General features: G+C 39.3%; 2 protein-coding genes across 2 annotated transcripts in view; both read right to left on the bottom strand.

Moving 5' to 3' along the window:
* tfeb (transcription factor EB) overlaps positions 1 to 6,351 on the bottom strand; it is a 36,728-nt gene extending 30,377 nt beyond the window's left edge. The window contains exon 1 of the mRNA XM_058373550.1: positions 6,107 to 6,351. The gene's annotated coding sequence lies outside the window, so the exon portion shown is untranslated. The remainder of the gene's footprint in view (positions 1 to 6,106) is intronic.
* A 531-nt stretch (positions 6,352 to 6,882) lies between these two features.
* On the bottom strand, positions 6,883 to 14,577 carry tmem183a (transmembrane protein 183A). The gene is made up of 8 exons (XM_058373943.1): positions 14,367 to 14,577; positions 14,033 to 14,122; positions 13,599 to 13,766; positions 13,029 to 13,188; positions 10,076 to 10,256; positions 9,468 to 9,548; positions 9,123 to 9,278; positions 6,883 to 7,930 (listed from the first exon to the last, which is right to left on the bottom strand). The coding sequence occupies exons 1-8, from the start codon at positions 14,428 to 14,430 to the stop codon at positions 7,745 to 7,747; spliced, it is 1,086 nt and encodes a 361-aa protein (XP_058229926.1). The 5' UTR covers positions 14,431 to 14,577; the 3' UTR covers positions 6,883 to 7,744.
* Between the last annotated feature and the right edge of the window lie 134 nt (positions 14,578 to 14,711).

Raw genomic sequence — 14,711 nt, 5'->3', positions numbered from 1 at the left:
TCATGTTACTGATAAACCACAAAGCCCACTGTCCTGACAAATTTCCCATGTCTGAAAATTTTGAGGACTATCTGCTTGTTCCAATGTGCTGAAACTGTAGACTTACAAAAAACTTCTTTATACCAGAAATAAAAATTTTGGATTAAAAACAAAAAGCAGATTTGAAAACAGTCCTCGTCTGTATCAAATTCAGGAATGTTTATTTTGACAGTTTCCTTGTTAACAATTTCACTAAAATGTTTTCAGACATTTGTGACTTGGGATAAAAAAAAAAAAAGGTGTACAAACTTTTGCACTCAGCTGCACTGTGGCATCAAATGTACACGATGTTCTACCTGACACTGTTCTAGGAGAAATTCAGAGAAGGTTATCTATTTAGGGAAGATTTTTTCCCGCATTTGAGATAGGTGCTGCATTCGAAATACCTCTGAAAGTGTAAAGTCATAACTGGATCATTTTGGAACGTCCATGTATTTGTTACTGAGAAACCACAGAGCCCTCTGTCCTCACAAATTCCCCATGTCTAAAAAATTTAAGGTCTCTCTTTTTGTTCCAATGTGCTGAAACTGTACAAAAAAACTTCATCATATCAACAATATCAGTTTTTGAATACAATCTGTTTATGTGAGCAGCCATGATACCAGTCCCTGTGTGATTGGTTACTACAAAGACGATAGCGTTTTTAGAACGTATTAGAGCTGCTGTTATAGTAAATGTACCTTTGGACCAATCAGAATCAAGCATTCAGCAGCACTGTGGTACAACGCAGGTTCCCAGAAAGACACAGAATCTGTATAGCCATAGATTTTTATTCCTGTGAGGTTTGACTCCTACCTCATGCCCCATGTGTGTGGCAACTGTACTAAGTCAACAATCATGAAGCGTTAATATAATGTTAATACATGAAAAGCTGTGTGTATATGAGAGAGAGAGAGAGAGAGAGGGAGAGAGGGGAGAGAGAGAGAGGGAGACAGAAACAGAGAGAAAGAGAGAGACAGACGGGAAGAGAGGGGAGGGAGGAGAGAAAGAGAGAGAAAGAGAGAGAGGGAGAGAGAGAGATGCTTTGCAGACTTAGAAGTCAAACCAAGCCCCAGTGAGCTTTGCAAACTGCAGCAGATATTTTTACAGTCACTCGAGCTGACATTCAGACCCCAAATGCAGAAAATAAAAAGAATATACAACAGATGTCAGGACACACACAACTCGTGTACATGTATCCACACACACACACACACACACACATCGATGTGGCTCTTCTAACTCCCTACGAGTCAGACTAGGATGAGGCATAAACTCTTTATTTTGAAATGAACTGAGCTACCGCTGCACATGTCGAGCATCTCTGAAATTCCTGGAAACAGAAAATCTCTCTTGGGAATATAAAAAAAAAATGGTTAAAACTCAAAATCATGTCAAAAAAATAAGGCTTGCTACTGTGAATCCTTCTACTATAATCCTGCTACTGCTACAATGCAACTTCCCTCAAATCAGTGGTTCTTTTTTGTTTTTTAAGTGGACATTACGACCTACCCATATTTATTATATTTCTTAAGGTATTATATTTATTAGTTTGTATTACTGTTCATTCAACTGATTTAATACAACTCTCAATTGAAAAACAAGCCTATAAATAATAACTAGACTTCATGTTTTCTGTCAGCGGAAGTTTTTAATAAAAGAAAGTCTCTAAAAGTCTAATGATTATTAGCTAGATCATGTCCATAAAACACATGATGTGTATAAATAATTTCTTTATACCTTAAATATATCATCAGCAGTAAGCATGTACAGTCAACTCCAAAAGTATTGGCACTCTACATGAATTTAGAACCCTCACAATTAGTTGACAGTTTTCGGTAACTAAACCTAAGATGTTTGTTTGAGTGCCAAATCTTTCCTGTAAAACACTTGATTCAGAATTATTGGCACCCCTCACAGATAAATACGTGGCAGAGTTTCCCCTGGGGAAAACATAAGCACTGAACATGTTCTTGTGTCTATTTCTAACAAATGAGTTGTAATTTAATCGGAACTAAATTGAAATTGTGAAACCAGTTTCAAATGTAGACGGTGTAAGAATGTCTTGAATTCAAAATACATGTTTATGTTGCATTTATTTGTTTTAATATGTTTATTTATTTATTTATTTATTTATTTTATTCTCAGGAAGGTGCTAATACTTTAAAAGCTGAAACAGATTTCCTTTACGTCTAACAGCTCTCAGAAGAATAAGAGTGATGAAATGGGTGAGAGAGGAAGCCTCACCCGATTTCTTGTACAGCCAAAATTCCCCATGGTCATACGGTCAAGGGTAATGCAATAGACTTTGAGCAACTTTCCAGCATAAACACACAGCAATATGGCCATGTTTCATTTTAACTGAGCTCATTATTGGTGTAAATGACACCACTGGGGGAGGATTGACCACTAGAAATCCACTTTAAATGGCCAATAAAAACAGCTCTTGGTGTTTATTGATATATAGGGCGTCCCTGGGACTCTTTAACAGGTGGAAACCACGCCAAAAGAAAGCCAGCAGGCTGGCAGTGGACCAGGAGAGGATCTGTTTGCTCAGACTAAGTGGCTCAGTCAGTGGCATGAGTGTGTACATGTAGGGTACAAATTAAACAGGATACTGTGGCAAGAAACGAGACGGGCAGGTTTAGGCCTGGATTTCTAATTACAGCAGCTGAAACAAAGTCTGGGTGAGGGAAATGAACCACACTTATTGATCGTTACATATTGTGGACCGCCGTGTGTGTGTGTGTGACTGAGGACGAGGACGGAGAGGATTTAGCTGCTCTTAGCTGTGCAGAGGATATGCAGAATCTTAGTGATTGTCAAGTCAGTAAGTAAGAAGTTGTTGAGGATTGCTTAGATACCCTGCATCTCTGTGTCTCTCTCTCTTTCTTTTTACGCTCCACCAGCTCTGAGGAACCAAAAACAGGTTGCACATTTACAGGAAAAGGCCATGTTACCAAGAGGGCTGTATAAAATGTGTTAAAGTTAATATTACAAGGAACAGCTCTTATACAAATTTAAATAATAAACAAAACCAAGGCTTGAAAGGGGGTTTATTTTATCTCTACCTTATATGCACTACATGACTGTCTGAACTAAACATTCATTCATTCATTCATTCATTAATTAATTAAGCAAGCAAAACAATGGGCCATTTTATTTCGCATCATGTTTACACTTAAGATTCAGATATCAAAAAACTGATTTAGAAATACATAACTGTGTCTAATATTTTCTCCTTAAAAAGAAATAGCCACTTTTACTAATCTCATAATAAAACCTTGTGTTTTATCTACTGGCATATTTCAAATAAATAAATAAATAAATAAATAAATAAATAAATAAACCATTTGACAATGGCAGATGATCTGCTTAAGATCTTAATATATAAGATCTCTTAAATTTGTTTATAATGATCACATACTAGTTTTATTACATTTATTAGATTGCATATATAATTACATTTTTGGTAGAACGAGAAATGTGGATAAAATATAATCCTTTCCAAATTATTGTGACAGACGTGACAGAAGAAAAATGCTCATACTAGTGATTTCACATTGGGATTGGGGGGAAATAAAGGGAACCAAGTTACCTATTAGACGATGTGAGAAGTTTCACCTTAAGTACTAGCGTAGTTTATGTGGTTTGTGTACAACCCAAAAGCTGTTAGGTAAGTCGCCTCGCTTGGTGCAATAATGCAAACATACATTACGTCTTAGAATCATGTGAACATACACAAGTATGATTGTCCTCCAGAAGTTATCTTATGTCTGACTACACCAAGTTTCAATGCCTTGAGCTTTTCCATCAACCCCACCTGTTATGAGCTCAGCACATGGATTAGAAATTCCACTCAGCGAGTGTAAGTGAGGAAATCTTTTCACCATAGCTGCACTCATCTCCATACTGTATCTAAAAGATAACCAGAATGGAAAGAAGGATCTAATATGACCTGTGGTCTTTTACAGATTTTCAAGTATTGCTGATCTAAACAAATGTTTTCAAATGGGTTTTCTTTCATTTGTGGGAAATGTGGGAAAAAGTCCCCAACAATCACAAGATTCCACACAAGGTGGGGGTGATAGCCCGAGTCTTACAAAGCTTCTGACATTTATATTTCCATCCAAGTTGCAAATGAACCTTTTTTTTAAAAAATAAATAAATAAATAAAAAAACTTAAAAATAATTGGAATATCACATACGACATTTGCAAATAAACCACCATTTCCACTTCTTGTGTTCAAGTGAACAAAATGACAGTCCTGAGGAAATTTTGTACATATCACATGATTTGTTACAAAAGTCACATGACTTATTTCAGGAATTTATTCCGTAAGTGTCTTTCCACTGCACTGTAGTTAATGTGCATGGTGGGGGAATGGGAGAAGTGCTAGCTCAGAAGGTTCAAATCCCAGGACCACGAAGCTGCAACTGCTGGGCCCTAACCCTCAACTACTTAGTTATATAAATGAGATGAATTCAAGTAAGTGTGGATAAGGGGATCTGCTGTAATTGTATAAAAAATTAGGCACCTCAACTGAACTCTTTTTTTTGCGATTTTATCCAGCCAGAGTTTGTTTGAAATGCAAAAGCCCAAACTCCGCATATAAATACAAAGAGGGAAACATATCTATAGTTTGGCACTCATAGCAAGCTCACCTCTGCTCCAGAGGCTCTGTATCATAGCTTTCTAAAAAGCTGCATTATGAAAGAAAGGTATTTCACCATGCTGTATATGTGTCAAAATAAAAAAATCTGTTTCAGGCTGCTTCAAATGCCAATCACTGCAATCCCTGTGTCCAGCACAATGCCATGCACTTTATTCTCCAGTACAGGTTTTCAGCATCGTCAAGGGTACATGAACTGGACACTAACCCCACACAGTGCATTGGGCATTTCTGCATTTGATACTTGTCATATAGTTTCACTATAAAATGACAACACTCCTAAAACCATGCACTTTGTAGTGAAATGTCAGCAGTTAAGTTGCCTTTGTCACATATACATTACTCTGCACAGTGAAATTCTTTCTTCACATATCCCATCCTTGAGGGTTGGGGTCAGAGCGCAGGGTCAGCGCACCTGGAACAGAGTGGGTTGGGGGCCTTGCTCGAGGGCCCAACGGTGTCAGCCCTGAGGCTTGAACCCTGATCTCCCAGTCAATGACCTTAACCACTTGAGCTACCACCTCCTCCAAGTTAAAACTTGTCTGATTTTCCTGCTACTCTGAATAACTTTTTAAAGCATAATTTTGAGACCAGTGTAATGTTTAAAGTGTCACTGGACACTTATTAGACCTAGACAGTGATTAATCTACGGACCCTCCTCTCAGGTTCCCTAATCTTCTCCTGTGTTAATGCTGTAAAGATTTTATTAAAACACATAAACGTCATGAATACCCCTAAGCACGTTATCAGACAGTTCAGCTCGCAGTTTTCTTTTTTCTTTTTTCAGGATATGTCGAGCCGGCAGACCAAAATAACTTGGCGCTCCACATTGTGCTTGACACCACACCGTGATTGGCTGATCTGCGCGCGCGCACGAGCGCTCTACGGCCTCCTATTGGTCAGAACGCGCAGCACAACTCGCCGAACATAACGCTCATCACAAACTAAACATGGACACACATGCATACACACACACACACACACACACACACGGAGTGAGTGCTCCGGTATCACTCTTCACTCCGGATACTCAGATTTAACCAGGAGATTAAAAATAAAAGAAGGAATAAAATATGTAAAGTAAAGTCAACTTGTATAGACTGAATATCTTTGAGCAGTAAGAACGTAAATAGCGCGTGACATTTACGGTCTGACAGCTGGAGATCATTTTTGTTTTGTTTAAAACAAACAAAACCAAATAAACAAATGTTTCCTTTTTCACCTCTGCCTCCGTTAACAGGAGATGGCTGAAATGACTGGCACCAACTTTCACTACCGCCGTAAAGCCTTTTCCCCCCCAACACAATAATTTCTAAATATGAACTTAAAACCAAGTCTAAAACTATATCCCGTGTTAATGAAAGCCTCGGTGCGCGCGCACACATGCATTAACACGGTATAATAATCACACTCACCCGCTGAAGGTCAGAAAGTACAAAGTTAGAGTCCGGCTGTTCCAGACGCGCAGCTCGGTGACGGTGAAGCAGAGTCAGAGCCACGCTAGTATCGCTTCCTCCTCCGGTTCCTGGAAGTGAAACTGGTAGAAAAGTGTCCCCTGTGTGACTTTTTTTTTTTTTTTTTCTCGATTATTTCAAGTCGTCATACTCCTTTGGCGGTCCGCTATTTGTTTTCGTGATGTTGGTGTGGCTCGCTGTAGGTCGGTCACCTGTAGGCACATGAAAGTGACGGCCGTGCTGACCAATCAGCGCGCGAGCCGTGCGTTGCGGAACATGGGTTTTTATATAAGGCGTGCGCGCGCGCGCCTGGTATTAATTTACATAAACATCATGCTTGAATAAATATTTGCTGAATTCTTAGTGTTTACTCTTTTTACTTGCTCATTATTCATTTATTTTGCTCAAATACTGTCTTCCATATTCAACCGCAACACAACCTTTCTAATAAAATGATGCAAAGCTACGATCTCATGTCACTTTTTTTCCTTTTTATATTTTTATAAACTAAAATAACCAAGCATTAATCCCCTTTAGTTAGAATTAGATTTCAATATTATTTAAGTATCTGTTTACATTGTGACAGTGAACTTTCCTGTGAATTCCTTCTGTTTATACAGTACAACACTCCTTTAACACACACACAAACACACGGGGCGCGCGCACACACACAAACACACACGGTGGCAGCAGTGCTGCTTCTACACTCAAACAAGAGGAATCGTTTATATTAAGGGTTGGAACTTGTAATATTTATTACAATAAACATTTCAATGGCCTGTCATTCACATCAAGTATCCTCAACTTTTCCACTGAGGAAATGACATTAACTTCAGAGCATCAACCCATGTGCAAAATAACGTAATAGCTTTTCGACATCATCCTAAAAAGCATTGTTGAATGCTGTGAGACATTAAGCCATAGCCAATAAACTTAAAAGCAAAAACTTGTGTACAATACAAAATCCTTCCACACGTCATTGAACTGGTGAAGCATGCATGATTGGAACTGCACACACATGATCCTAGAGGCTAAATCACCATCACCACCACCTTGGCCCTAACGTTAACACAAAGTTCAAACTAATTGAAAAATTTACATTAATCACTGGACCAGACATGAAAAATATTGCAGATTTGTAAGATTCAACTTTTCTTGCTTCATCGTAATTATCAGTCAGATTACAGAGAACAACAAATGTTTGTCCTTTAAATCTCTTCTGCATGGATACAGAGTTTCAGGAATGGCTAGATGTTTGTTCTTTTATGCATTAATTTAGACTGCGATAAATGAGAGTGCATGCAAGACTCCATGCTGTTTCCTCAGGTATTATTTGAATACCTCACAAAAGTTGCTAGAAGTCACCCTCAGGAAGCACAGAAATCTGAAACTCTGACTAGTAATGACTTGGTGTGAAGAACCTTTCTGTATGCCTAATAAAAGAGTAACTTCAACACTAAAACCCACAACACCTGCATGATCCCAGATGTGCTCATGCACAAAACAAGCACACTAAAAATGTCAGAAAAGAAAAGTCCAGAACGATTACTAAAGATGGAAGCAACGCCTTAATTTTCATTCCCCGCAACATGTGAAATTTTAAGTGCAAGACGTCATGGGGAATTGAGGGTGCCACCAGTCCATGAGACGCACGCTGTGGACGGGGTCCAGCACCACCTGAACACCTTGCTCCCCTCGCAGCTTTTTTCCTCGGGGTATGGGCGAATCCTGGAACTCCAAGCGTACCCGGTGGTGCCTCATGTCTGTGCTCACGTTAATGGTAAACTGAAAGAAGTGGAAAGAGGTGGAATAAGTTCACTTTATGTTTTCTATAGATACAGGCTAAGCAGATAAAAAGCAAAATAAAAGATATTTTGATATAAAAGATAAAAGCAGGGCAACAATGTACTGCAATATACAGCTGAAAAAAGTGGACCTAGAAACATAACACAATGAGTAAAAGGGGTAGGATACCTAAAAATTTAACAAGCAGCATAAAATTTCTTTTCATTTACGAATTTTATGGAAAGACAGAATGCATAAGATACATACTAATGCAAATACACTGTATACAGGAGGAGCCTGTTTTGAATGCAGCCCCACACTGAGCAAATATCCAGCAAACACCCCTAAATATCAAGTGCAGTATCAAACTCAGACAAGTCCTTTAGTCCTTCGTTTCACTTGTCTAAAGTAGACAATCTACAATGCATACACCCATCAGCCATAACCAATCAGTCCCTATCGCTAGTCCACCTTCCTGGGACCACTTTTGGTGAATACTATCCACTGCATAATGGGAACACCCTTCAGGACCTGCTGTTCAAGAGATGCTCTGAACAAGTGGTTTCACTTTCACAATTTGGCCTCTGTGTCAAAGTCACTCAGATCCTTATGCTTACCCATTTTTCCTGCTTCTAACACAACTACTCTGAGAGCTGACTGTTCACTTGCTGCCTAATATATCCCACCCCCGGACAGGTGCCATTGTAATGAGATACGCAATGTTATTCACGTCACCTGTCAGTGGTTTTAATGTTATGGCTGATCGGTGTATACACATTCCAGATACTTCTGTGACAGACTCGGCTGCTCTGAACGCTGCAGGAGATCAAACACCAATTTCCTAATGACCACTATCATTAAAAGTACGTGTAAGCAGTTATATTTGACAGTGCAGGCTAGTTTAAACTCTTTTTCAAGTCCCTCTTTTCATGTTGGAAAAACTACAGTCCTGACCAAATGGTAAAGAAGTCACATTTGGTTAACCTACATTTCTTCAGTGGAACCCCTAATAAATATAGTTAACTGATATTTACCATGTACAGTGTGGCCCAAAAGTCTGAGACTTTTTTTTCTCCATTTAACACTCATTCTATATTGTGATTTTAGAGCACACAGAAGTGGGTTTTTTTTTAGCACCAACAGGCTACAATGACTGAGCAAAGCCTGTACATGTAAATATGGTGCCACTGACCAGGGACAGCGTCATGCCCATGACGACAGAAGTGAAGATGAAGTTGAGGGTGGTGACACGCAGCAGGTAGCAGTCCGAGTCCGGGTTTGTGTTGACGTCCTTATACTGCCGGGGCAGCACTAGACTGTGAGTGCAGCCATTTTTCACCTTGGTTGGCTGAAAGTCAAGGACAGCGATGAAAACTCGAACACCGCTTGCGACAGTGACTGCAGCAAGCAAGACAAATCCAACTGTACTTCAGACACCAAGTAATAAGTCTTAGTAATGCCTTGATTAAATATCAGCACTGAAAGTGACCTGGATGACCTTCAAAGACCTTCATGTTAGTAAAGAGTATAAAAATACCTGCTTTTCGAACTTGAAGTTGAATTCCCACATGGGCTCGGATCTAGTTCCAATGACTTTGTTGACCCAAAACAGCAAACACTACAAATAAGGGAGGAGAGGGGAAACAATCATGCTGCAAGTCTTTATTCATGCAGTGTAATGAGAGGGTGTTTTTCTTCACAACTGGAAACACTATTCATTTATTTATTTTTTAACAATCCTGCCGAGGTGACTTTCTGCTATGCTTGACCACTTGTCACAGCATTAGACCAATCAGGTCACGAATATCAGTTCTAGCGAGAAAAAAAAAACAAACATGGAGAATTTGCTAGTAAAAACATTAACAAGTATATACAAGGAGTTTTATAATATGATGAATTGAAGTCAACAGGGGGACACAACACCGTATGCAATGTGATGATCCACTTTAAACTGTGGCTGCATGGTCAAGCTGCACAAGCAGCTCAATTTCACATTTTCTTTCTTCTAAAGTTACAGAGGCAAATGACCTCTTCATTACCAGAGCTAAATAACCAGACAGACCCTTGTTAGATTCCATATACGAGCTAGGACTGCTTATGGGTACACCCCCCTTGCAGTTCAGCGATATTATTTCTGTTGCTAACCTTAGAATTGAGTAGTGTGCTTGGAGTCGATTCAGGAAGTGGTGGACTCTTGGACACTCGAAGACTGAATGGCTCATAGAGATGAAAGAGGGAGCGGATTACACGGGCACGGAGACACTGCATCTTTAAAATAGAGTCAGGCTGAAGGCGAGAAGGGAGGTCTGCATCAAGACTGTAATGTCTGAGAGAGAGAGAGAATCTAAGTTAACTATTATAATGAGCACATCATATTTTCAATCACAATAGCCCCTATACACACTGCAAATCGAATACAAGTCTCTATTTGAATAAGTCAACAGAAAGATTAGAACATTTTAAAACAAGAATTATTTCTCAAGTATTAACAACATTTCGGGTTAATTCACACTAGCAGAAAATAATTGAAGCCAGAGATTTTGAAAGAAAACAGATCATTCTAGAGAAACACTATTTTATAGTAAATATTTGTAATAGTACCCAGGAGCAACATACAGTGGTTTTGTTATTACTACCAATGAAGTGACATGTCCAAGGCCCTACACATTTCCGTCTTGATCCTTCAACACATTTCTGGAGTTTGACTAGGTGCTGTGTTATTGTGTCATGTCAATGCACAGCACACGGAAATTTGTTCACATTTGTCAAAGAATTTGCAAGAAATCAAGATTAACTATGGTCAGTTACAATCAGTTATGGTTAGGACTGCACGATTATGACAAAAATCATAATTGTCGATTATTCCCTTGAAATTGTAATTGCGATTATTAATTACGATGACCACAATTTACATTAAATGGTGTTTTGAATAGCTTTATACCATTGTTTGAAGCAACTGCATGCCATATTCTATAACAAATATTCTGTATCTTGGTGACTTTTCTATCCTATTTCTTTGAGGGTGGAATCATCTGAGAGTATCCCCGAGACTTGACGGTCAATTACCATACTAGTATTTATAGTGCTGAGAATTCCTTTATCAATTGACACAACAGCCGAATGATGGAGTCTGTTCTGGCCCATTGTTCACCTAAGCCATGTATGTATTTTAACTTAAGTACTGCATTAGCTGAATAATTGAAAGTCATGATGTTCAGACTGTAATGTCTTAGTGCTTTCACAGTTTATATTTTATTTAGATCTATCTTTAGGCTTATTTCATTTAAGGCTTTTGTACGTCTTGGGTATGGAATAATATTCAAAAGGGTCCTTATGTCAGGGGTTTTCAGAATCAAAAACAGTGGGCCTCCTTTTTGACACAACAGACATGTGTTAGTGCACTTTAAAGTGTACATCCTGCTCCCTGTACAGTTCACTTGGAGGGGAATCACTTTCCTATTGGAACACGGCTCTGTAATTAACCTGCAGGAGAAACGGCTCTGAGGAAGAGCGCAGGGATTGTGGGCTGTGAAGACGATGTGCCGGGGGTAAGTTACATTATACTTATTAATGAACAGGGCAGTATGAGTTATTTTAATCTAATATTAGTCTAAAAAAAGAACGCAAGTTCGCTTATTGACTACCATTATGCCGAAGACACAAAAAAGAAAAACAATTAACAGTACAGTAATATAACTCATACTGCCCTGTTCATTAATAAAACTAATTTAACTTACCTCTTGGTCCATTGCAGGGGCGTTTCTAGGATTTTAATAAGGATGTTTAATAATAAACACAAATGAACAGTATGCAACTTTATAAAATTTTATTCAATCTTTTTTCTGACTCCTCCCATCATTTCAGAGTCTTGCTAGTAAAAAGGAGTTCATTAAATTCATTACATTTTCTCTCTTACACATGTAATATCTCTTTTACAGCTTGTGTGTGAAGCAGTGCCGTGTAGATCCTTTATTATCATTATTATTGTTATTTTCATTTCATTGTCTGTACCGCTTATCCGATCTATTCTCAGGCGTCATCAGGCATCAAGGCAGGATACACCCTGGACGGCGTGCCAACCCATCTCAGGGCACACACACGCAATCACACACTACGGGCAATTCAGAGACTCCAATCAGCCCAGTAGCATGTCTTTGGACTGTGGGAGGAAACCGGAGCACCCGGAGGAAACCCACTAAGCATGGGGAGAACATGCAAACTTCTATTTTTACAGCCTCTCTTCTCTTATTGTTCTCTCATCTGTCTTGCTGCTTGTATCTTGTCTACTTCATGCTCTTGGTGACTATTGTCCTATTTCTTTGAGGGTGGAATCATCAGAGAGTATCTCCGAGACTTTGTCTTCCATTGTCTTTCCATTGTCCATTCTTCACAGCCCGCAATCCCTGCGCTCTCACTCAGAGCCGTTTCTCCGCTGCAGGTTCATTCCAAGAGCCGTGTTCCAATAGGAAAGTGATTCCCCTCCAAGTGAACTGTACAGGGAGCAGGATGTACACTTTAAAGTGCACTGAGACACGGGCCAGAGACACCGGCAATCTATTGCTCTTCCTGTAATAGCCCGGATGTTAAGACCTGAATTTTTCGACCTGAATTTGAAGGCTCGTATTTTTTCGGCCTGAATTTGAAGGCTCGTATTTTTCCCCACCTGAATTTGAAGGCTCGTATTTTTTCCACCTGAATTTTAATACCTGCATTTTTTCCACCTGAATTTTAATACCTGCATTTTTTCAACCTGAATTTGTGAGGTTGAAAAATAATGAAGATTGTATTCTTTTAAAATTCAAACTTCTTTTTTGCGGCAAGTTTTTTATTCAGTTCATGTGATTCAATTTTGCTTTCAAGAATTTTGCCACTATTATACTTCCATAGAAAACTGGCTGGTATTATAATGCATTAGAATTTCGCTCTTTTCTAATGATAAAGCTTAGAGACTCTCTAAATATAAAATATTTCACCCACTTACCATCACCTAGTCTTTAAGAGACATTCCACTCACTTACTCTATATTACTATTTCACAATAAATTGTGCTGTGCATACAAACAGCTTTACTTGAACTCATGGTACATAAAATGCCATACCTCTTATACAGTCTGGTCCAAAACGCTGCAGTGCATGTGACTGCCCAGGCATTCTTACAGATCAATGCAAACCTGCAGACATCTTCAGGCCGGATGTAGGCAGCAATAACATGCCATATGTCAATGGGATACTCTTCCCCATCTATGCCTTCGCCATTTTCTACAACATACACCACAAACATCAAATTGAGGCAGCCATTAAAAATCAACTGCTTCCCTCACTGCATACCTACTCCCTTAGCAGCCTAGGGAATAATCGATTAGCAGGTTGCAGGTTATTAGTATTAAAAGGACTGTTTATGGACCCAGTGATTTATTTTTAAAAAGCCTGCCAGGGCACTGTGCAGCATTTTTAGGCATCATTTATTTGTGGTCCCATATAATTGTCAATATCAGGACACAAGCCTTTTTTAAATTTGTGTATTTTATTAGAGGGCAACATACAATAATCATTATTATGCATAACATGATTATTCATGGTCATTCGCTTTCTTTATCGCACCATAGGCCCCATTTATGTTTACAGATGGCAAGTCATGGCTAGTGGCAAAATTATTAAAGCACGTTTACCTTTACGTCTCTTGTTCTTCTTCTTACGTGACCCTCTGCTTTCTCCGTTTCCTTCCTCAGAGTCCAATTCCTCACTGCTGTCATTCACATCCTTAGCCTCATCGGCTGTTGACGACAGAACTTCCTGTACAGGACCTTGCGAAGCCTCCAGCCCACACAGCAGCTTTACTGAAGCAGAGACAGCAACCAAGAAACCTTCTAACTAACATTAACTCCACCATATTTCACATTTAACACCGAATTTCAAAACTTTCATTTTATCTTTCAGATTATTATTAGATAGCTTGCGGTATGCAAATTAAAAAAAAAAGACATTTTTGTGAAACTTGAATGAATCGGTACGTAAAAGAATCGACTCAGTAAACTAAATGACTCGAGTGACTAAAAAGAATCAGTGTTTAGTACAGGAGTTCAAGTCGTCTTCATTGGCTTACCCTTTTTTTCAAACGCATTTGCAACAGCTTTTTTTAGTCTTCCAGACTTGACGATGGCAGGATCGGCGTTGGCATAGTCAGCCACCGTTACTGCAATCAAAGTGACGGACCAACACAGACCGGAAGTTACGCACATGTATCAAGTTCATTGAAATAATGTAGTCTAACCAGACACATTCAAGAACAACAAGCAGAGGCCAAAATGTTTTTTTTTTCATAATGAATCATTTAAACAGAATTTATTGAAGAATCACGAGCTTATTGTTTCCGATTTTGTAAGACTGTGTAGTGGGGAAATAGCCAGCTTGCTAACCCTGCCTGCTAGCCATAATACCTGACTCCGAGCAAACATCGTTGGCTCGAAATTTCAGCCGTTTTCTGTTCCCTTTCTTGGGCATGGCGACGACGCGGGTCTGTGACTGTCTACCGTGACTGCGTGCCCTGCCATGTTTCCAGCAGAGGTAACGAAAAACAGAGAAAAATGGGAGAGAAATTGAAATAAGCTCCTCCGGGATCTTCAGCCATCATGGAACTAACCTTTCCCGCTCACGTTCTTTCACGCGAGAGTTCGGGGTTCTCGCGCGACGACGATTGGCTCGCGCACTACGTCCGAGCTGAAGCAACCAATCAGAGGCGGCTTTTCATGAGCAAGGTCTAGACGCGTTATGGATTACGTCAT

The sequence above is a fragment of the Hemibagrus wyckioides genome, linkage group LG21 (assembly GCF_019097595.1).
Source record: "Hemibagrus wyckioides isolate EC202008001 linkage group LG21, SWU_Hwy_1.0, whole genome shotgun sequence".
Taxonomy (NCBI): Eukaryota; Metazoa; Chordata; class Actinopteri; order Siluriformes; family Bagridae; genus Hemibagrus; species Hemibagrus wyckioides.
This window is presented reverse-complemented; position numbering and strand designations above follow the sequence as displayed.

Coding starts and splice junctions, on each gene's coding strand:
- tmem183a (XM_058373943.1), bottom strand. CDS start 14,430: ATGCCCAAGAAAGGGAACAGAAAACGGCTGAAATTTCGAGCCAACGAT. Junction 14,123..14,366: donor CGATGTTTGCTCGGAGTCAG/GTATTATGGCTA, acceptor CTTTGATTGCAG/TAACGGTGGCTGACTATGCC. Junction 9,279..9,467: donor ACTTCAAGTTCGAAAAGCAG/GTATTTTTATAC, acceptor CTTGACTTTCAG/CCAACCAAGGTGAAAAATGG.